The following is a 25,395-nucleotide window of genomic DNA, read 5'->3' on the forward strand; positions in this document are numbered from 1 at the left end:
GTTGGAAAGGTGAAAAATGCGCCTCGCTCAGGTCGACCTATCGTTGTGAAAGTCGATGAAATTATAAAAAAGATTCACCAGGGCCGTCACATAAGCAGCCACGACATCGGTAAGGAACTTAGTATAGTCGTTATTATTGAATAGTCGAAAAAGAGTTTTCGTATTTGTCAATATATGTCGTTGCAGTCGTATATCTCCAGTGCTACAAATCAAATTGTGTCATACCATATAGTGTTGGAAAGGCGAGATCTTAAGCTTCATTTAACAAAAAAATATTAAATTCGGGGAGGTTGAGAAAAAGTTACAGTTGCTCAAAAATGAGTGAAAATAATAATGAAATTCGCTATAATTTTTGTATAAAAAAGGGAAGAATGCCACGCAAGCCACCAACGAAATTGTGAAGTGTACGAAGACAACGCTGTATCAGTTCGTGTAGCACAACAGTGGTTCGCTTCCGTTCTGGAAATTACGAAATTTCGACTTACACTGATGAAAGTTTCACGCTGATGGAATAATGTCTCTAGTGAAAAAATGGCAAAAAGTGGTCGACTAAAATGCTACATATTTGTTTATTTTTTTGAATAAATAAAAGAAAATTTAAGTTTGGTTAGAAATACGAAAGGACTTTTTCGACTACCTAATATATGTATGTACCCTCCTTGATCTAATTCATTTTAAAGCCTGTTTGCCACTAAAATGTAAATAAATATATGAACGCAATTCAATCGACCCATTCCAGGTGAAATCATAATGAAATCGTAAGTAACAAGAGACAGCCACTCTTTATAATCACAAATTTCTAAAATAAAGTACAAATTTTATGAAATATATATTTTGCGCACCAGAGAATTTAGAAAAGAAATTGTCTTACGAAATATTAAATACGCACTTAATTAAAATTGTGGATCAAAAGACTTTAGAAAATAATTAAATCTTTTTTTACACATCGCAACAACACAAACTGCTTTATATAGCACTAAAAATGTCTCCAACACTCGGTGAGGCGAGTGTAAATTTCTGCGGCGCCATCGCCTCCCACCTTCGGCCCGCATTGCTACTTTCATTTTAATTTCACAATATTTTCCAAACACTTTGCAACGAGGGTCAACAACGCAAAATTACTGTTTTACCTTCACTCGGTTGTGCAGTGTGTTTACCGTTATACTGTTATGGCAACCTTTGCAACCACTTTGGGAATTAGCCGAGTTAATTAGATTTTGTTGTCAGCGCGAAGACGCAATGGTTTAGTGCAACGTTCACAAGGGAGACTTTATTCACAATATTATTTACCGTATTTTGTTGTCAAAAGCAACAATTTTTTACTTAATTCATGATTATATGGTAATATGCGCGGTGTGAGCGGCAGCGCAAAGGCAGGTGCGCATAGTTGGAGCGGGTACCCAGAAGGGATTTATATGAAAAGTTTTTGTTAACGGTGTTGTAGAAAGACATTTTTGACTTTTTTAATCATAAATTTTCATATAAATGCATATGTATTGAGAAGACTTAAATACAAAATATTTTTAAATGAGGAAGGTGATATGTTTTCGAAAAGAGTAATGTCTACGGGTCTTTTATCTACAATTTAGTCTAGAAACTTTTATTCAGAATAGAATAATTTTTTTTTTTCAAAACTTAAATCTTTGGAGAAACAGAAATCAGAGATGGCAATCTTTCGTAGCCATAATTTTATAATCCATGTAATATTCAGACTATCATAGGCGCTGTAATTAGCAACTTGAGTTTCCATGCCATGACAGTCGGGTAATTGTGACGCAATGGGATTTATACCTGTTCTACAAAGTTTTGAGAAAAATTGTATGCCATTGCCAGAACAACAACACCTTGTATATCAAAGAAATGTTTAACTGAAATTATTCTTATCGTCCTATTACATGGTTACGAGCTTCAGAGGATAACGATCTTTCATCAGTCGGAGTTTGGGTGTATTCAAAGGCAAGTTTCTTTGGCAGGTTTATGCATCTTTACGTGTAATATGTTGTAAACATCGCATATCTCTATATAAATGTCATGCTATTTCAAGTGCTAGAGGTTTTCAAGTTTTCAGTGTTGTATGAGCTAAGGTTATCAGCGGAAAACAATGTGGTTTGGTAGGAATAATTTGAGAATAACTAGACTAGTAATTTTATACAAAAGTCAGGAAAGCATTTTTAATAGAATGACTGTGACGTCACTCTCCCTCTCTCATGGTTCATATAGCACCATTTCGTTCTTTTTGACGTTACATTAGCGTCTTTGATAATTTTTCGATTAAGTTAACGTTAACAAGTTATTCAGCATTAAAAATCAACGAAAAAAATAATAAAAGAATAAAAAAAAAATTTTGGAGTAAATTTTCTACGAAACTGTGAAATTTGCAATATCAAAAGTTTTTTTCATTGAGTTATTAAATTAAAAAAAAAAAATATTGCCTGAAATTGATCAAATTTAAACTGTTAATATATTCAAACATGAGAGATTATTTTAAAGAGCATTTCGATCTTACAAAATCTATGAACTGAGATATACATATATTCAAGTAGTTGGAATAGAAATGGGAATTTTTCTAACTGATAATAAGAAAAAATAGAAACATGTTAGAACTAAGAGCTCATAACATATTCATAGAGTTTTCTAAGAACATAATTTTGGGAGTACCAAGCGAAAAAAAAATATTTTTTTAACCTCTCTAATATATACAACATACATATAACACCTTGTATAGGTATGTGGTGTATGTGGCATACATATTTATTTATACGTTCGGCACACTCACCTGGTTTAAAGCCATCGCCATGCTCATGTGTCGAAATAAACTGCAAAGTTGTTAGGCTGAGGCACAACAGAATGGACAAAACGCGCTCCATGACTGCGTGTAATGTTGCTCTTGTTGTTGTTAGCTGCTGTTAAGTTGACGTTTCACAAAAAATACACGCTGTCAGCAGGATTTTAAATTGTATGTTGCTGTAAATGTGTGTGAATTATTGTAGCAGCTTGAATTTTTGCAACTTTTTTAAAAACTGACTGAAATTTCAAACCGAATTCTTAATTAGCTTTGTGTTGTTTTTATTTAATATTAGTATGTTTTAATATTTACTTTGCCTTTATTTTTATGTTTACATCAATTTTAATTAACTAAATTGTGTTGTTGTTGTTATTATCGTGTTTTTACATTAATTAAATTTGTGTTTTTGTTACGCCTTTATTTTCTAATTTATTTAATTGCATTTTACTTATTTTATATTAGAGATTACTGTTGCATTATGCACACTTGCGCATTTACCGCTATTTTCTATTGTAATTAAATTAATTTTTTTCTGTGATTATTTAATGCAACATTTTTCCTCTTTATACAATTAATATATTTTATATGAAATTTTTGAAATTTATATCCGACATTTTGTGTCCCCACTGCAATGCACGGCTGCTTTTTGTTCTATTTTATTACTTGAAATTTTAATATTAATGCATTGTTAGTGCACTGCTGGACGGTTGTGGGTTGCCGCATGCGTTCAACATGTCACATACGTGTTGTGGCACACCTGGCTTACAGCTGGTCCTCTGCTCACGCTCATTACTTTGGTTTAGTTATGTTCCACAAGGGACAGTGCTGCGCACGTGTCAGCACAATATTGTTAATTTTTAATATGTGTTCACACTTTACATTATCTTATTTATTTTTCAACTATTTTTTTTACTCTTCTTCACAAATTTTACTTGCTCGTTTTGCACCGTACGACCGACCGCATTGTTGCTGGCTTTTTAGTGTAAACATTTAGGTGGCGCAAACGCCCGCCTGCGCATCTGTCGCTGTCACTTGCATGCTGTAAGAAATAAAACATACACATATTAACATATTATGGCTAACGGGTGCAATGCTACATATGCCGTATATGTGGCATTTAAGTTATGTGGCAGGCAGGCAGGCAGGCAGTGGCAATGTTGGCACTCATGAAAATGTCCCATAAAAATTCGCACGTGCCACAGTAATCGCACTAACACATGCATAAATAAATTTCACAATACACCCGGTACCACAGGGACACATACACACAGACAGGAACATGTGTATTTATATGCAACACAGAAAAGGTTTTCACCTCCACTTAATACATTTACGTTACTGCTCCACTTTCATTTCCCCATATTCTCATAATAATTAAACTTTAACGAAAGCCTGAAGTTAACTGACACCCCGCATGTGTGCGCTTATCTGTATGTGGGTCTAATACTTCGTGAAAAGACCTTTAGCATTACTTTTTACCTCCGAATAAAACAAAAACCCACACAACTTCCACCACCTTGCTTCACACGCATGTACTGTTTTACCACTCATAATTGTTTATAGCCTCACACTGTTCAAGTCTTTTGGCTTATTTGTAGCGAACATCAACTCTTTCAAGTCCATTCCAGTGATTTCATTTTACTAAACGTAAATATGGTTCAGGACCTATAAGAAAATTTCAGCTCACAAATTTGTATCTTCACCACACAGACATTTAACGTTACTTAAAGGTGGTGAAATAGCCTGCCGCTGCAAATCGAGTTTTATTAAGACTTAGGGTCTTGTTTAAACAAGCTAATAGGTTCAGAAGTCGGCTGTTTCATCGTTCGACAAAGAAAGCTGAACCGATTATTTGTAGAAAAATATACAGAAGAATACTTTAAGGTTCCTAAATACCTGGTGTTTGCAAAATACATAATCTTGATCTGAAGATCAGGCTTTCAATAGAGTTTTCTGTGAAATTTTAATATGGAGAAGTTGATGAATTGCCGATTTTTTTTTTGTAAAATCGCATATGTTGGAAGCGTTCTACGAATATTGCTGTACAATTTTGACTAAGAGGCTATGACTCCAAAACGGATTTTGAGCCAGCGATTTTTAGGTCAAAGTTTAAAAAATCTCAATAATCGGTTGGATGGGAGATGTGTGATGTAGATGTTCCTTCTGGTCGATTCCGACAAATGATCAATAGAATCTCAAAATGCACCTATGTATTAAATTGGGATGTCTCAAAAACCGTTGAGCAAATTTGTATATTCTCTGTAAAACTTTCCCTTAAAAAACGTTGGCTCGAAACCGAAACGTTTTAACACCATTGTTTCTAAGGGAAAGTTGTTCACAATGATCAGTAGAATATTTCACGCTTTTACGATGTTTCCGTTTTTTTTAGCTCCCAGTAAATCGACCCGCTCCAGTGAACTTCTGTTCCCAAACTTACAAAATATAAATGACAATGTAGAGCAAGAAGTAGCTCTACTAAAGTACAACATCAAACTCACATCTTAAGTTCACACAGTTTTATTTAAAAAATTGATTGTTCAATATCGCTTTCACAGCGCACTGTAGAAGTATGCTAAAATGACGTCACAGAAAAAATTTTGCTCTACTTTCATAATAATACTTTTTTTTGCCAAAAATCGTGCAGAAAGTGTGTTTCATTAATACCGCTAAAAAGTCGATTTATTTTGCCTACATTCCGCCCATTATTGCATATCTGAGTTTCGACAGCTTTTCTAAAAAAATCAAGTAACCCCTAACAAATATGGTAGGTGTTAACTTCAAAATATGCATACCAGCCTACAGAGGTACCTACATATATGTCATTTTAGCGAAAATATAGCATTTCTAAAACGTTGTTGTTCTATTCATCAACCCAGCCTTTCATATTCCGCATAATATTAAGGAGCAAAATACAAAATACCGCACAATTTCGCATAATCTGATCTCTTACACTCCTAAAGGTATGCAACAGAAATGCGTGCAGGCAAGTTTTGCATAAAGAAATGCTGTTTTGTTACAAAGGGTGCAGCACACAACCCTTGGCGCGCGTAACTTCAGGCATTTGCGACATTCAAAAGCTCCAATCTATGGCATGGTCACAGCGGTAAGCTTTCGTAATTTCATTTTGATTACACAATGAAATTTTTATTAACACATTCACTGCACTGGTGCCCATTAGCGTTGACATGCGCGTGCGTGTTGATATTTTTCAAGCGATGCTATCTGGTGGGTGGACTTATTTGCACTAATATGTATGTGTATGAGCGCTGTTGAAGCAGTGTTAAGCTGGAAAATGCGTTGGTTCGCTTTGCGTTATTGTTTGCGCAATCAAAATGTACGGCAATCTGCAAGTAAAGAAAGATAAAGGTAATTTGTTAGACCAATTAATAAAAGTCAGTGCTGAAAAGCGAATTTATGGAACACAATGAAATAAAAATATTTAAATACTTTTCTGCCGATAATACTTATTAAAAACATACGAGGTGTGTTCAAAAAGTATCGCGAAAGTTTTGCTGACAGTTTTCTTCGATTGCAGGGGCGTGGTGCATCATGAGTTCTAGCCACAGGGAAGAATATTACCTGCAAGTTATGCGCAATTTGCGCGAAGCAATCCGCCAAAAACGCCCGGATTTGTGGAAGAACAAAAATTGGCCTTTGCACCACGATAACGCCCCTGCTCACACATCGTTGCTTGTGCGCGCCTTTTTTGCCAAAAACAACACACTAATGATGCCGCAGCCACCGTATTCCCCAGATCTGGCTCTCTGTGACTTTTTCTTGTTCCCTAAACTGAAGAGGCCCATGAAAGGACGACGTTACGCTTCTCTTGACGAGCTAAAGACGGCATCGAAGGAGAAGCTGAAGAAGATAAAAAAAATGATTTTTTGAAGTGCTTCGAAGATTGGAAAAACCGTTGGGACAAGTGTATAATATCTCATGGGGATTACTTTGAAGGGGACAAAATAGATATTCATGAATAAATAAATAATTTTTGAAAAAACACAAAATTCGCAAAACTTCTTGAACATACCTCGTATGTTGTCAATATTATTGTATCTATATTAAGAAATATTATTTTTCTGTTTTTAAAACATTAAATCTAAAAGTTGTACTTATTTTTTTGCTAAAAATATACTGTTTATTTCACAAAAGTACTTATTTACGAAGGTTGTCACCTGTGCGCTAACACCATAATTAAATTCAAAATAACGGAGCTGCTAACTACAAAAAAAAATATAAATAACAAACGTAATACGCCAGAAAGTGTGCAGCGATATTTTTCAACGAGTTAAAACAATGGCAGAAAGGGTGAATATGACATAAAAAGCGATTAAGTCAAAGCCCCTCGCAAAACAAAGAAATAAAATGTAAATAAATTCGAAAAAAAACAATGAAAATAATTACACAGCAAGACCAGGGTCATTTCTCATTTAGAGCGCGCACATACGTACACACATTGAATGTGTGTGTGTGTGAGTGCGCTTGTGAGATTGCTTTTTATAGCGACAATCGAGCTTGCAGCAAATCTCCTTTCATATTTATATTGTCACTGCGGGGATTTTTGCAAACCAACAAGCGCACATCCCCCCTCCCGCACGCTGCTCACACACACCCGCAAGCAAACAATAATAATGCTGCACCGCTTTGCTGCTTTTTCGCGATTCATTTATTTTATTTAGCCCATTGTGTTGTTGTTTTCGTACATTTTTCTTCTAATTTCATTGCAGCTTTCTTTAATCTATTAAATATGTATGTGATATCAACAACAATAATAATGTTATTGTATATGTGTGCTAGGCTATATATACAGCAAGTATATATATATATATATGTACATACAAATGCGCTAAGTTATAAAGGTGTTTGTGTGCGTTTTTGGCTTACACTGCACATTTACGCGAATCGTGGCTGGTGATAAGAGGTCTTCCTCGGGGGCATGATTAATTAATGAAAATAATATATACTCGCAGTTTCTGTACCATTGCGCTGATGTGGATATGTGTGTGTGTGTGTGCACGCAGATAAGCTCCACCACAATGCCATTTGCTTTTAATGCCATAGCAGGCCAAATCGGTCGGTGGCATTAGTAATGCCTGAAAGCGAAAAGTAAATCAGTGCTGCGGAAGTTGATGCCTTTACTTACGCATTCACTCGTTGAATATTTTTTGTCGAATGCTATTACACTCGTCGCTTTGCTTTGTAAACGTATTTTTTTTTTTTTTGTTTTACAAAATTATTAATTTTTCAAATCTTCAAAATAACAACACTTATTCGTGTTAGCAAGCTATATAAATGAAATAAATTAAACTTTTTAATAATTTTAGTACAAATTTGTCATAAATGTCTTTATGGACTTTAAACCAGTATCCATCTTGAGGAGAGGAACCATACAAAGGCGTCGAGAAAATAAATTATTCACATTAAGCGAATCTTTAAGATAATTTGGCCGATTATCTGGTAGCAGTGACTATGCTGCTTATTAAATACATAGATTTTGGGGTTGCTTTATGCTGAAGTACCAAACCTCACCTATGCCACAAAACATTTTTTTCTCATCAGATAGGAGCCGTAAATCGTCACCGATGTCTTTGGAAATCTCTTAGTTGATTCGGAGTGACCCCATTAAGGTTCCCACATTTTTAGACGTGACCTTCAGATTCACACGGGTTGTTTACCACATCTCACACAAAGTTGGCCGGTGGTGTTCAACACGCACGCAAGTATAAATATTGAGTATGGTAGCTGAACTATGGCTGGCTACCACATACCAATTTTTCCTCATATTTTTAGAAATTAAGTTCAACCAACCAATAATCAAAGCCTGAAAATCAAGCGCAGAATAACTCTTGTTAACAGGCGCTACTTTGAGATTTGTAAGCAATTGAGATGCAGATCCATCTCTCGACGAACAAAAACTACGCTCGATCAGTCTCTCATTATTTCCGTCCAATTATACAATGCAGAAACAGGAACGATGACGAAATAAGCCGGGAAAGCACTTGGCGTATTCGAGAAAACTGTTCTGTGCAAGATTATTAGGGTGTCCACGTGAGCCATGAATATCGAAGAAACTGAAACTGTTTGAGGTCTACGGCGACAAGGATATAGTTAAGCGCTTACAAATCCGACAAATGCGCTGCTTATACTATGCTGTTAACATGGAAAATGACGTTCCAACGAAAAGCTCTTACGACTCGAGATCCATGGCTGGAGAAACGGTGCCCACGTATCCCATGAAAGAATTTCGAGCATAGCTACCTCGCAAAGGATAGAGTCAAATGGCAAGGTTTTCAGTTCTCGAGCCAGACCGACCCACGATTATAGTGCGAAAGAAGAATATTAAGTTTAATGTTGTACTGAATGTTCGTCTCTACAGTCACGCGAGAGCATATGTGCAACGCTCTCTTAACGTTTATTCACACATATAGGTAAATCTATGAGTCAATTACCTTATTTACATTTCGTAAAAGTTTTTGCAGCAGGTGTTGCTCAGCACCTGCATCATATACTGCCACAAATTACATACCTACGCATATACAAGCAAGCATATGTGCAAAACTAACAAGAAGTAACAAACACTTGTGCTAACTTTAACTGAACAGCAACGGGGCCAAGCACATATTTAAGTACGTGGTTAGATTGTGAGAATGAAATTAGAAAAGTGAATGTTAACGATGTATGAAACGCACTTATATACTAACAATATATGTATGTGTGTGAGCACTAATGGACATGGGTTTATAATGACAACCGTGTAGGGAAATCCAGCCTTTCACTTGGGTTCAGTACTGGAAAACACTGGTGCCTCGAATATGCACTCCAATACTTTTGAATGATCGAATGGAGGAATCTGATTTGGGTCGTACGTCCATGCCCGTATCATCATTAACAACCTAGTAAACACCCATTCTAGTTCAACCATTTAGTCTTATGAATCATGCGCGATTTTATTCCTCATTTACTGTAGTAATATTGACTCTCAGACTTTTCAAAGCTCAAACAATATGTCAAATTATACCACTTGTACTCTATGGCGAAGTGAAAAATTTTCCTGCACGGTGTTTCAGGTGTGCTTATGTATGTGCGCAACGTAAAGTGTTAGAGGACTTAAGTTGGTGCGTAACTAAAACTTCACTCGAAAACTTTGCAGAAGTTTTGCTATGTTAATTTTCGGAGAAAATCAAGTCACACCCCTGGGGCAAAGAAGAGTACACCTATTGGAAGGGATATTTTCTTATATGTACATGTTTATTACATAGCGGAAGGATGGACACCATATTAAATATTAAATAATAAAGTGCGAAGATAATAGATTAGCTGGATGGTTTTTTGCCTTTTTGTTGCAGACTTTAGTTGAGCTAAATTTTGGACAACCAAAAGCTTAAATACACGCAAGTCACGAACATTGTGGAAATGTGAGTGCAACATAATGGATAATATTATACTTTGATTTTTGCAAACTAATTTCAATTTTCATTATCTACATATATACAGGCCTATTTTAGAAAAAAAATCGCATCTCTGGCTATTCCGGCTTTCTCCTTGACATTTTTCATGTAAACAGAAGTGAAGTGCTGACTTAAAATTCATTTACTGCTGTGCGGAGCAGGTTATTGTAAAAATGCAAGATCAAGGACGGAATGCTCAGTACACGGAGTAATTGAAATATACCTCACTTCAAAATCGAAATATTCATTTTTTGCATTTCAGTGTGAAATTTCAGGTATGATATTTCGTCCAACATATTATCTGGACTGACTGGATTTGAGTCCGCAGCGATAACTTGAAATACAAAGTTCTCCTGAATGAAATATATTTCCAAAATTAATTCTTCATATTTGTAAAAATAACAATCAAAATGTTTTTGGCTTTATAAGTTTTTAAATAACTATGGCTCAAATCCCAAATATAAATGTGAAAAGTCTACTTCGAAAAGATTTGAATTTTTCAAAACAATGATTAAATGTCCACATGTAGGTGTCATAAAATAGATACCAGAGAAAAACACTATCTTCGATTAACCACGGGTTAGAGAGTGGCGAATCGAATCAACTATACCCGGCGTTCAGTCCGAATGACAGCACTTACACCCTAACCTTGCACTAGCATGTTCTATGTCGGATGCCCAAATGCATCGCGCCTCTTCTTTTAGTGGAGAAAGGCTCTTACTGTGCCAAAAACAATTTTACAACGAATTAAGGCTTCCAAAAAAAAAAAAACAAACATGTTTTTTTTTATTATCGCATTTAATTCTGTAATATATCCAGCATATTGTCTTAGTTTTTTGAAGTTCATGCGAGTAACAGTTTCGGAGATACAGCTTTGAAAATTTGCTTCATCACGGTCAGCTATAGAGTCACATAAAACCTTGAGCGCGTTTCCTCCAAACTGTTGTCAAGAATTACTCAACCGATCTTTATGAAATTTAGACAAGTCTTCGAAATAAAATTTACAAGATCCTAAAAGAAGGTTCTTTACAACTATTCAATCAATTACAACTATTTATGAAGAAAAAAGACGTCGAAAAACTTTCTCCAAGAATTTGCTTTTTTATGTACAAATGTTCGTCAAAAATAAAGTTTTCACTAATTTTGTTTTTGCCCCCTCTAATACCAAGCTTTATATTATTAAATATTTCTGTATATATCAAATTATAATAGACCTTCTCATCAACACTCCTATTAGTCCCTTTATTTTTATGCTAGATATCGCATTTGGTTTGTTATGAATGCATTTGCGTCCTTCGCCCATAATCTAGCAAAGTATCCGCAATGCCTTGACGACGAAAATGTCAATGCCATTTTTAGTTGTGGTATTAAATAAATCTGACGGGATTAAAGGATGACTAAAAAACTGCCTGGTTCAGGAGCACAATCAGTATAACGAAATGCATGTATGGATATGAAAATTTTACTTATTTCTTTCTGTATTTGAATTACTAAAATTTTCTTGCATAAGTTTTTAACAAACATTTATGACTTGAAATATAATTTTTGTATTTATGAATTGTATTGAATTTTAACATGAAGAGATAAACAGTATCCTATGTATTTACCGTGGTTCTAAGCTGCCTCCCCACCAATTTTCAAATCGGTTCAGCGGTTATTGAGTTATAAATGGTGTAACTAACACAACTTTCTTTTATGTACGTATACATAAAATACTCTAAATTTAACTGCTTGCATAAATTATTTGATATTTTATATGAAAAAAAAAAATTGAAAATAAGCTGTTTTTTGAGGAAACCCATAACATTCTTTAACAGAGTAAATGCCGCCAAGCTATTTTTAAACTAAATTATTTTAAATTAATTTAGGAATTGCATATAAAAACCAGTTTTATACTTATCTATATCAAATTATAAATTATTGAAAATAAACCTAAAATTATTTCACCAGAGCTTAGCCATCGATTTGCTACTCCTTACAACCAAAGATGCAACTGCTATGTGCAGATACTATATAAACGCACAATCAATAAAACAACTAACGACACAACACAAACTAGTTGCAAAAACCATGTCGCATTCAATTGACTCGGAACAAAAAGCGGGCATTCTTAGTTCATAATATATGTATGTATATGTTGAAAAAACAACTGCTAAATATTCAATAGTCACAAATGGCCAACAGACGACAACAATAAAGAAACATACGTTCTTGGGCAATTGCAATAATTGAACTCAGTTTTTTCGACTTTCCTCGTGCAAATACACACATACTCGTACAATTGTAAAAAACAAATGTGAATGTGTGTGTGTGGCATGCAATTTGAAATTTAGCATGACATTGAATTGCTTAATGTCCTCTTTTTCGCTTGCACATATTCACGGCTGCCGGATAAACAGTTACTACATGCTTGCTGTTGTTATTGTTGTTGCATGCACGCTGTTAGTATTACTATGATTGCCATTTGCGCCGGCAACGCGCTCTTGTCTACTAAATAGCGCTTGAGCGCTGTTGTTTCAGTTCACTTTGCATTTTTGTTGTTGTTCTTGCCTTTTGGTTAGTCGCATTTTTTGCACAGCAAATGGTGAACTTTTTCCTTTTGCTTTGCTGGCCGCTTGCCGCCAGTTGCACAGCAAAAACGCTGGTTAGCCAGCGGGCAAATGAATAGAATTGAAAGTTGAATTTAATGTCCCAGACTGTCGATTGCATATTTTGCGGTTTATTGTGGGCAAAAACTGACACACACATACACATGCGCAGGCATTTGTATGTGCGTATGTATGTGTGGCACATGTGAAGGCGAGCAAATGAAAAAGCGCTTATGTGCGAATGGAATATGTGAATTTCGCCACAACACGAGGTACAGTCGCACACTCGCGTCCACAATACACATACATATGCATATATTAAGACATGCACATACATATAAGTATATATATATATGTATATGTGTAAATACTGTATGTGGATCCAAAGCACTGCCATTGAATTATTTTATAATTTAGCAATTTTTTTCGCACCAACTTCTTTGCCAGTTGTTCATCCAGCTGTTGCCAATCCATGCCAACCCACTGTACACGCAGCGCTGCACATATACATACACACATATACTTACATAATTTCCATCAATGGCTTTGTTCAGTCGTGTTGTTGACCACTGATTGTGTGCTGGTGGCAACAATGGAAGAGGGTGACAGCGCAAAGAAAGTAAAAACGGCACAAACACACACATATGCACATGCATAAAAATTCTATCGGAAGTCAACTGCACAAACGAATAATGAAAATGTCAGCACAATCGAGTTGCCAGCGTATATGCTGGTAAATATTTCGCAAAGTTTGTAAAGCGGGCAGCGATTGCGTCGGTTTTTTTTTTAAGCAAGCATGTGTCGGCATGAATATTTACTGTAAAAAAAAAAGGTCAATAGTAAGAAATTGTAACTGACTTTGAAAAGCTAGTTATTTGGAAACTTATCTGAAGCAAAAACTCGCTTGGAAGTCTTTTCGTGTTCGGTAACAGATGAGATATGCCAAGCTCGTTGAAATTTTTCGGTAAACCAGTTTTGTGAAATGAAGCACCATATTGGCAACATCTAATAACATTTTGGTTATTTGTTATTCACTTTATGGGCTTCTCCATTGTGTTGGCAAGTCTTGTGTCGACATATTTTGAAACAATCTAGACTCCTGAGCTAGTAGATAGCTTCATTTAAAGATATGTCATGAGATCAACGCTGAGAAGACCAAGTGGTCAGGCGAACCCCTTCTTGTAAGCGAGAAATTATTAAATTTCAAAGTTATGTCTTTACTCCACACCAACCTACTATATTGATTAACATGTTACAACAATTTCTCTCTCTGTTTATAGTTATGGCTTTTGATTTATAAAGGCTTATCAGAAGAAGTTGACCGTTTTCGCTGCAAAGGGTGACACATTTTACATGAAACCTATCTTTAAAGCATTGAAATGTAAGCTTTTGTATATATAATGGGTTGTCAAAAAAGTCTTGCGGTATTTTTATTGAATTTTTTTTTTATTGAAATTGAAATGAATTTTTGATGACTCATGCCCAGCTCTTGACCGATGCTACGGCTGCTACTATGCTGGTCTCTTTCGACCAATTCAGCGATTTTATCGCAATTTTCGACGACAGGCCTTCCGGAGCGTGGCGCATCTTCGACCACTTCTACACCAGAACGAAAACGTTGAAACCATCGTTATGCGGTGGAAATGAAAACTGTATCGGGTCCATTAACTGCACAAATTTTATTGGCGGCTTGAGATGCATTTTTGCCTTTATCGTAGTAGTACTGTAAAATATGCCGTATTTTCTCTTTATTTTGCTCCATGCTTGCGACGCTATAACTCACGAACGACTTAAAAGAAACGACAATCAATCAAACACGTGTTAGCGCGTGAAATGAGCTTTCCAAAAAGGTACAGCATGACCCGATGCGACGAATAAAACTAGAACTACGCGCTTTCAGCGCCAGCTAGCGAAAATACCGCAAGACTTTTTTACATTATTTAAAAATGTTCTGAGCACAGAACCTAATAGATAAAGCGTCTTTTCCTAGAATGCATTTAGAATTCATTTTTCGAAATTGTCGCAGACGGATTGAAAAAAGTGTTCCGAAATGTTATTCAACCCAATGAAAAAGCATGCAGTTTATCGTGGTAAATAATTTGGGTGCTATTATAACCATTTACGCACACAATATTAACTTTTCCAATGTAAGGTCTCGGATGACAACAGAAATTCAGCTAATTTCTTGGTCACAAAAGCTTTGAAAATTTATGATTTGTTTCTATAACTAAAGTTCAAGTTAGTTCAATATAACTAACTTTACTGTATGTCTCTTAACTCTGGGTTAGGATTTTAGTTCAAATTAAAAAAAAAAAATACTGGCATGATGAACTCCTGAACAGAAATAGGTATAAAACATGTCGAATCACAACTGAAACCACCATGACTTAATTTAGTCGAAAACCGTAAAACCACTTTTTTAACACTTTTTAATATAAGTAAGCTTAATAATATGCTTTTTCAAAATTTGGCGACTTTTGCCAGCCTGGCTATCTTATAGCGAATATTCCCAGCTAAACAGTAGTTAAAATCTTGATATAAACTTCAGCTAAGAATATGTGCTAGACTAGTAAGTAATAACACTTCCAACTTGTGCTGAGAAAATAATGCCTAAATTCTTCATAAACTTCATTGGTTTAAATATAAAGTGTACAAATGCGGTGACATATTTATAGTTACTATAATGTATAGTTGGCATCCATGGCTTTTCGTCGGTTTCGCGAACAAAATACTAATTCATTGCAAATTCATATTTCTCGCTATACATATGTATACGAAGTTCTATGGAGATTTTGAAATCGCCACTAAAGTAAAGAAAAGTATGAATAGCCCCTTGCTTTAATAAAATATTTTAAGTAAAATATCTGGCTAAGTTTAATGAGTTTTGTGAGCGAAATTTTCCAGTAAAGTAATTCGTTTTAAGCACAAATTTTTCCTATTCAACCGATGACTTCTTTTAAATGCAAATTATGACCGGATTTTATTTGCTTCCTGCCACTTGGCGGTGAAATACCACAAGGATTTCGCTGAGCGCCACAACAATTTCCGGTTGCCAGGTTTTATGAGTGCCAGCTGGGTGTTTTTCTTTTCTTTAGCGGTGGCAAAACAATATTACACACTACAAACACCAACACCTTGTCGAGGTCCTAAGCGCACACCAATACAAATGCGCTTACAAAGATCCAAAGCTATACAAACAATCGCGAGCACGAAGCGAGCTGCACTAAACAAATATATCCGTTTCCGGTAAGGCTCACGAAATGGTTTGAAAAAATTAGTGGGCCACAAATGAATGCACAACAACACCAACAAAGCGCTGCGACTGAGCAAACCAAGCGCCGAGCACCAGCCGGCACCATCACTACTTAACGGTCTCTTGTACTGCCTGCGCGCGGCGAAAGGACCTGATTGTGCTATTTATTTGTTCTAAAGTGTTTACTTGGTCTGACGTGTATTGCGCGGCTGTAGATCTGTTGGAATTTCTGCTAAATGAGTGAACCGTAAAATTGCCACGGCACTGCTGTGCGGCTGTGCGCATGAAATAAAAACGTAATCCGCCAGGAAAACAACGTGGAAATTATTAAAATTTTAAATGAATGAAGTGAGAAGCAGCAGAAATCGGCGGTTGCATATGCTGCTATGCCAAACCGCCACCGGTGGCACAAAAATGCGGTGAACGAGCAGTTGAACTTATTTATTTATTTCCGCATTTTTTATGCAAAGCAAATACTTTTTATAAACCAAGCTACTTGACTGCTGGTTTTGTTTTTGCATTCAGAAAATAGTTGAAATAATTTTGCTCACTAGATAAATGCATGCTGCAATCCACTAACCCCAATCCAATTTCAAACTGCATTCATCCTGCGCGCCTAATGGTATGCTAGAGCATTTAGCTGTCATTTAGCATTGCCCTCATATTCGCCTACCTTAACAGCAATGAACTGAAATTTTATCCTCATCGCGGTATACCTAATCCAAGTGCGCTGCTTTTAATGAGGCTTTTACCCCGTGTTTACGTGCGCCCCGTTGCCTGCTTTCGCTGCTGTCCAAACTGGACATTTCGTATTTACCGCCGACCGTGTGTATTCCGTAATTTGTGCACGCCCAGCCAGCAGTGTTGGCGTTTCTCCACACTACGTCTCATTATATAGTCATTTGACGATGCCGACACTGGCATTAACGCTGTCGGTGGCGTATGTAGATTTTACAGCTGCGGCATTTTAAATCTCACTAAATGCCAGCAGACAGTTTAACGCGTTTGGACAGCACTTGATAGTTGCCGCTATACATAGAATGCGAAGGTGGCCAAATGGTTTTCGGAGTTATTTGATATCTGTTGTAAGTTTTCAACCATTCCATTCAATAAGAAAATATATGTCTCAAAAAATGTTATGGCAGCTAAAGACATTATACAATTATTTTGATTGTCAGATTTCCACAAATTGCTTTTATTGTAAAAATTTTTACTGTGGCCACGCAAAACGCATAATTTTAATGTTTCACTACAAAAAAGCGGGTTTTTAAGAGTTTTGAAAGATGAATTGTAAGGAGTCATCATACACCCTGTCAAGAAAGCACCAGGAATTCTTCATTTGCCCCTCTCATCTCCCGCTTGTATGGAAGACAGATACATTTTTTTTCCTAGGTTTGTACAACTGTCCTTAATTATGATGCCAAAAATTAGCGTGATCTGTTAACCAGTGTATTTACAGTAGCTGTTTATGTCAGTCGACCTCAGTAGTGTTTGTCGAATTTTCCAAAAATTTTTAACGTATTTGTGTTAAATTTTGGCCAAACACTCAACAAATATCATTGAGCAAGCACCATATTCACCTGATTGACCTCCATGTGACTTCTGGCTATTTCTTGTAACTCAAAGAACCGCTCTTCCCTGGATACCGTTTTGAGTTAATTGAAGACATCAAAACAAATTCGACGCTTATGCTCGAACCAAAGCTATATAACATAACTCTAAGCAACTTCCAAAAGGAGTGATTTTACAAAACTGAGTCACATACATAAGTATACTATTAATATCACATCAAATTTTGGTGCTTGACTTGGCTAAAATTCGTTTTACAAAACTCAACTGAGATTTGTTAGTGTTCAGCCTTTGGCATTTTCGAGCATCGAATTTTCAGTATTGCAGATGACTGTCATGCCTTATAACATATTAAAAGAGCTTCTCTTTCGATATGAATAAATAAAGTGGTATCAATCTTTGTACGAAAGCAGATTAATAAGAGAGAGACATGCTTTGACGGAGAAACTCACGTATTCAACAGCATTAATTAAATACGTTCATAGGTATACATTGTATGCTAGGGTAATTAAGAAGAATCTTATAGTTTTTTGTGCAAACCATGCCGTTAGAAAATATTAATCACTGTTGTTTTTTTTTTTTTAACGGATAATAAGGGTTTCTTCGGGCAAAAAACATCAACATTTTTTTTCTTATATAAAAAAATTAAAGTGAAAAATTACGTGTTTTAGTTAAAACCGTAACCTAGAACTTGGACGAAGAGGAAAAATAACTGAAAATTGTATTTTCGGCAGACATTTTTACAAAAAAGTGAAAATTTCGCGACATTTTGTTAGGGGTCAGTAGGGTAATCTTTTTTCAAAAAAAAAAATTTTTTTTGCATTTTCTGTTCCCTATACCCTTAGAATTAATGTAGAAAGAAGAAGGTTTCGAAAAAAGCCCAAAAATAATAATATCGCTCGACGTTCGGAGCGCTGGACATGAAACATGGTAACTGGCGGACATGAGTCTGGTCGAACTACTCAACCGATTTGCTTAATTATTTTTGTGTTTCAATACTTTGTCCGCCAAAAATCGCATTTTCTCTTTTCTCCGATATCAAAAACTTCCACTCATGATATGTGAAAAAAAAAAAATTTCTATTGTAGAATAAAAATTTCTATAAAATATGTCCAATAAAACAGACCAGATTACCCTACTGACCCCGTGTTGTAATCGAAAAAAAATCTTTGTCCAAGTCTTTAAGAATTGTATTAGAACTGTGCATTTCATTAAGAACGGCTGAGTAGTTCTCGATAAATCTTGCCAACTGACTTCAAAAACACAGTTTCGAGAAAAACCCGTTTAAAGACAGCGCACTTGGCCTGACTAGCCTCGAGCGCACAAGTTCTTAAGGCTGTATCCCCGAAACTATTACTCAGATCAACTTGAGTATTGAGGACAATATGCTAGAGGTATTGTACAACATAATGATACAACAAAAATACAGATTTTATGAAACCCATTAACCCATGTAACTTCTCAATTGCTTATTACTTATACTTGCTCGAACGACTGTGTGGAGAAACTCGAAAATCATCAAACCTAACTTTTTGCTGTGGCTACTCCTCAACATACAACTTTGAACACTCTTTCAGGACACAAAACAATTAAAGTAATGGATACGCATAATATTTTCAGTGATTATATATATTATATTTTTGATAAAAGGAATTTACTAAACTGTTTGCATATAGAATTCAAATCAAAGTGTTATATGTTTTTGTTATACTATAATAAAAATATTAATATTTTCATTTTTTATTTCTTCATTAAATTGGTCTACTACAAGTATATAAAAAGTGAATAAAACCTGAGAATAACAGCTTTTTTCATTATTGGAATTTTTACGAGCCTCCCTAATGTACCAGCTTATCTGCATACTTCTGTATATGCACCGTACATTCGTGTGTGTGTGGAAATATGGCAGTATCCCCGCTGTGTTGTTTCGCGCAATTTGCTTTTACTGCACAACCAAAGAGCCACTCGTTAGTGAGGTCGTAATGAAATAGCGCCTATAAATTATTCGACTTTCGTTATTGATGCGTCGTCATCGAAGGCGCATGGAAATGGACAGCGCTTTTATGTTGCCTTCTCTTTGTAGATATACAACGCCTTCCTGAATGCGTGTGCGTGGGAAAACACATATAAAGTCTCCCAGTTAACAAAATAAAATTGATAACAAAGTGAAAATGTTAAATCGAAGCACTTTCCATAGCTAAAAATGTATGGATTATTAATTTCTAAAGCCAGAGAGAAAATCTAGAATACTCTTTATTGTGAAAGTTCCAGAGAAATCTGAAGGATTGTCGTGTTTAGTAAAGTTTATAGTGCGACACCATTCAATCAAAATGGAGACAGAGATATTTGTATACCCTTTTTTCTTTTAAAAATGCACCACTGAAGGTTTATATACTAAAGGTTATAATTTCGGTGCAGCTAAATTAAACTTTTTTTCTGGTGTTCTAGTGAAATGTATACCTTTAATTGACCAACTACTTCCACATAACCTTATATTAAATATGAAACGAACTTAAAGCGTGATTCTTAACGCTCACTGGGTTACGCGTAGTTTGTAGGACTTATAAACGATTGCTAACATATGAGCACGAGCACCAGTGGCACTACATACATACATACATATGTATGTCGGTATGCAGTGAGAGTATTCAGGTTTGTCGGTATATGTATATGTATGTACTATAAATCGCATTCAAAGGTGGTCTGCAGCCTATAGCAATGAACAGGTGGGTAAGCTGGCAAGCAACCAATCAGCCAATCAATCAATCCAGCTATCAATCAACGTGATTAAGTGTTGTCCATTTTAATTAACAGCAACGACAAAACAATACATTCTACAAGGTAGCAAAAAGTAACAAAAACTGCAAAAACAAACGAGTGGAATTAATTAATTACAATAACAAAAGAAAGCAATAAGAAAATAAGAATGTGTAGTCGGAGAAAAGTCGGATATACAAAGTAGTCAACTTAATCACTCACACTTTTATTCGCCTATCTGAGTAATCGCTCTTAGCGCAAAAACGAAGTAGGGAATTTTTACGGGGATAGAATAATCGTGAACGTTTAGTTGATGGAAAGTTATCAGGGTGCTTGGACAACACTGGCTTTAGTGAGCCCAGTCCAAACTATGCGCATATCTTAAATTTTAGTCCCGCAACCAAAAATCTAAGAAAAAATTTTGTGATAATGAAAAGAACATGGCTGCATTCTTTTTAGTGGTGAGTTAAAAATCAAAAGTCTTTTTCAGATATTCGAAGGTGCCATGCAGCTCGAAAGTTCTCTTTAACTTCTCTACATGATTCATGTACAAATAAAACTGTAACCGCAGCATGAGCAAATTTTGGTTTCATGTCATAAACTGATGTTCAACGAATATTTATCCATGCTCTTCTCTCTTTCAGGGCTTCTACATCACGATCACTGCAATTTCTGAAGCAATTTATTACCTCCTCGGCTCTATGGGTCTATAACTTCTTCTTCCTTATTGGCGTAGACTCCGGTTACGCAATTATGGCCGAACTTTTGAGTGTAATTTTCGGCTGTGCGAGTATTTGGTCTTGGCAAGTATTGGGTTTATAACTATTGAGGGTAATTTTGGCTGACAAAATAGTTTTTTTTTTTAATTTTCTGAATCTGCGATTTTGTTTATTAAAATTAATTTCTAAGTGCGGCCTTGGCAATATCTAAATTGATAATGAATCATGATCATAATAATAAGTTAAGTTAATAAGTTCCAGCTGTTGCTGCATTCTTTAACACCAAATCGACCTAAGTATCCCTAAATTATTGAAAAAAACCCCTTCAATTACTAGACTAATAGCAAAGTGCATTCGATTTTCAATTAATTGACACTATAAAACCTAATATTTATTTTTCGAAATAACCAAACGCACATAAACGTGACTATATAAAACAATTTAAAAACAACAACATACAAGTTGCCTTTCCACCATTATAACACCATCAAATTTCACAGTAATGCAATTTCCAGCTCAATAGAAGGGGTTGCGTTAATTGCTTTCTGACATTTCACAATTAAATGTCATTGCTTTTAGTGTTATTTTTGCCTCAACGGCCATAATGATAACTGCACTGCGGCCGATGAACCGAGTAGAAATAAAAACAGCCTTCTGGTTATACCTGCCAAAGGATCAACGGCACATTGTTTTAGAAATACATACACATAAGTCTGGTTGTTTTATACTATATATGCTAGTGCTGTGATAAAAGTACAGCAATAGCTAGTTAAAAGTTTAATTTAGTTGAAACGACGCGACCCACTATGAAAGTTATTGCGTCAAAACAAAGGAACTGAATTTTGAGCGATTTTAGCGAAATAAATGTTCGTAGAAGTACAAATATTGGGTAGTCGAAAAAGTATTTTCGTATTTCTAAACTAACTTCAACTTACTCTATAATTATACTAATAAATACGTGAACAAATATGTACCGTTTTGGTCGACCACTTTTTGTCATTTTTTCGCTAGAGAGATTAATCCATTAGTGTGAATCTTTTATTAGTGTAAATCGTATTTTCGAAATTTCCAGAACGCATGTCATACAACAATACAGGAGAAAATCAAAAAATAAAAAAGGTAAACTTTTATAAATTAGCAGCTGATAAGGAGAAGAGTCTCAAAAAATTGTCACGTTACCATATCTATAATTTCAACCCTTGCAGGGTTAAGCTGAAACCAAAAAAAATTATTGATCTAGAATAAAGTCGCAATATCTGGAACCATAAAAAAGATTGAAAGAAGATATTCCATGGAATAAAAAAATATCTACCACTTCTTTGACTGTTTCGATTTTATTTTTAATTGAAATTTGGGGCTAGTTTAGACATAGACAAGACTATATAGAAGACTCTTTAAAAACTTCAGGTAAATCAGTTCAGAAAAACTGAGAAATCGAGTGAACGGTATTGAAAAAAGGCAATTTCTCGAAAAACGCATTTGAAGTTTCAGTTTCGGCCGAACCAGTTTGCATGCCGGGCAAGCCAAATATCTCCGAAAATAATATGCAATTTGTAAAATATTATTGTAGACATATTCTAGAATAGTTAAGCTTTGAAAATATATATTTTTTTAGACTAGAACACACTGTTAAATCCGTTGGCTTTTATGAGGCAACCCTGGTCTTCCAAATAACCAAAATAAAACAGAAATATGCAACTTTTAGAAGGCAGAACATCGATTTTTCCACAAATTCTAAGAAAATTGAATTTTTAAGAAAGTAGATCCTCGACTCTGAAATTTAGTTCGCAACATTTTCAATTTCCCACGGGGTGTTCCTCAACGTGAACTCACTCAAAATGTGTATTAGCTTCTGCTTTATAATTTAAAATCAGATATTTTTTCTGGCATATCTGTCTAGTGATCCAATTTGTGTACGTCATTATATATGTACATATGCTTCGTTGGAAGTGTATGTGTATATGCGTGAGTGTGGATATGTGCTTTACGTAGCTGCAGGGCTTTAACTACATACAATATGATAATTGAAAATTTGTTTTGCTTTAATTAACTCTTTGTTTTTATTGCGACAGCCGCGCAGTGTTTTCGCACACACACACACACATACACAAACATGCGAGTACTTATACATATATGTATATGTATATGTAACTGCCACAAAGGAGTACGAATATTGTGGCAAAAGCCACACACACATGCAAAGCTAAAACTATATGTGTGTATAGTTTTGATGAACATATGTATATATGTATATGCCGCTGTATATGCACTGTTACATTTGCAGCATTGCAATTTGCAATTGCCTGTAGGACCTGCATACTCAACCAGCATTCTTTACCGTTACCCGAACTACAGCCGTTTGCTGCAATTTCCGTTTGTATAATTGCACTTCAGTGCACTCCACTGCCACTCTGCTCCCGCTCACTCACGCTCTCTGCCTCTCTTTCCCTCACTTTCTGTGCATTCGCACTCGCATGCTTTTCGTCACACAGCAGCAACAATAGCAACAACAGCAGCAGCTACTGTAAGGTAAATACAAAGCAAGAAATATACGAAGAAATTAAATAAAATCAACTAAAGTGGAGGCAAGGCAATGAAAATGAAATAAAATAGAGCGAACCATGCAAGCAGGCAAATTGCAGCTTGGCGGCAATCAACTCACAACAGGAATGAAGAAATTAAAGAGCACACCAAGTACAAGGCACCAAAGCGAAGGTTGCGCTACACCAGCAGGCACTCAACGCTTTTTGCCACAACTATAACGGTTAGCGTCAAAATCAGCAGTACCAACTCACAGCCTCCGCTTTTCGAAATGGCATAGCCGTATAGCGCGTTTGAGTTTTCATGTATGTATATATGTAAGAGGTATGTATGTATGTTTGTGGATGTGACTGCAAGTGTGCCACTCATTGACAGTTGAACTGAATGGCTGGATATTTGGAGCTCTTTTCTGTTTGCTGCACCAACAATGGCTGCATGTTGCCTATGTTGAAGAAGACAATGGCGTTGATGCGACGAAGTCGTGACGATGACCCGATTGCCAATTAACACAGTAGCATAAAAATAAAAATAAAGTTTTTTTGCCAGTTTGAGGCAATTAAGAATTTTATTTCAACATTTTACTGTTGCGTGTATGTGAGTGGGATTGGGGTCATCGCAGCTGGCATATTCGATGGTTGGTGAGGAAACTGTAGAGATGGTGGACACACTTGATTTTCAACTTCGCTCTAAAACGTACATCTATTACATATTTTATTATATTAAAACTTTTGAAGCCATTTTTACTAAGCCTAGAATTTGTCGCAATCCGATTACTCAATATACTTGTACTATCTTTGAGATTTGAACAAAAACGAAATATGATTTATAGTTTTTGAATATAATCAGATTATTTTTCGCTCAAATATATATATATATATATACATATATATAAATGTATACATTGTGTTCTGAGAAATTTAGTTAGGTACGACTATAAGCAGGATAAACTTGGAGCCGGAGTCACAAACTCGAATGTTTTTTAAAATGTTGGCTTATTATTGAAATATTGGTGAGAAACAAGAAAAAACGTTAGCTTCGGCTGCACCGAAGCTAATATACCCTTCACAGGTGCATTTCTTTTAGTAACTATGTGTTCAGTTTGTATGGCAGCTTTATGCTATAATTAACCGATCTGAACAATTTCTTCGGAGATGACATTGTTGCCTTAGAAAATAGTCTGTACCAAATTTCGTGAATATATCTTGTCAAATGTGAAAGTTTTCCATACAAAAACTTGATTCCGATCGTTCAGTTTGTATGGCAGCTATATGCTATAGTGAGCCGATCTAAACAATTTCTTCCGATATTACATTATTTCTTTGAACAATAACTCCTACCAAATTTCGTGAAGATATCTTGTCAAATGTGAAAGTTTTCCATACAAAAACTTAAATCCGATCGTTCAGTTTGCATGGCGGCTATATGTTATAGTGGTCCTATATCGGCAGTTCCGACAATGAGCAGCTTCGTGAAGAGAAAATGACGTTTGCAAAATTTCAAAACGATATCTTAAAAACTGAGGGACTAGTTCATATAGTATATGTATACTGACAGACGGACAAACGGACAGACAGACGGACATGGCTGCATCGACTCAGCTCAACATACTGATCATTTATATATATATACTTTATAGGATCTCCGACGTTTCCTTCTGGGTGTTCAAATTTCGTGACAAACTAAATATACCCTGTTCAGGGTATTAAAACAAGGAAGAGTCTAAATTTTTATTTTC

At 35.5% G+C, this 25,395-nt stretch overlaps 1 protein-coding gene across 4 annotated transcripts in view; it reads right to left on the reverse strand.

The window, feature by feature from the left end:
- The window catches only part of LOC126768049 (uncharacterized), a 252,387-nt gene that overhangs the window by 114,495 nt on the left and 112,497 nt on the right, over positions 1 to 25,395 (reverse strand). For 3 of the 4 annotated variants that reach the window (XM_050485929.1, XM_050485928.1, XM_050485925.1), the window contains exon 2: positions 2,777 to 3,824. In XM_050485929.1, the coding sequence (XP_050341886.1) occupies positions 2,777 to 2,867 (91 nt within the window). In that variant the 5' untranslated portion in view covers positions 2,868 to 3,824. The remainder of the gene's footprint in view (positions 1 to 2,776; positions 3,825 to 25,395) is intronic. The other variant, XM_050485926.1, reaches the window with a different exon arrangement.

The sequence above is a fragment of the Bactrocera neohumeralis genome, chromosome 2 (genome assembly GCF_024586455.1).
Source record: "Bactrocera neohumeralis isolate Rockhampton chromosome 2, APGP_CSIRO_Bneo_wtdbg2-racon-allhic-juicebox.fasta_v2, whole genome shotgun sequence".
NCBI classification, from domain to species: Eukaryota; Metazoa; Arthropoda; class Insecta; order Diptera; family Tephritidae; genus Bactrocera; species Bactrocera neohumeralis.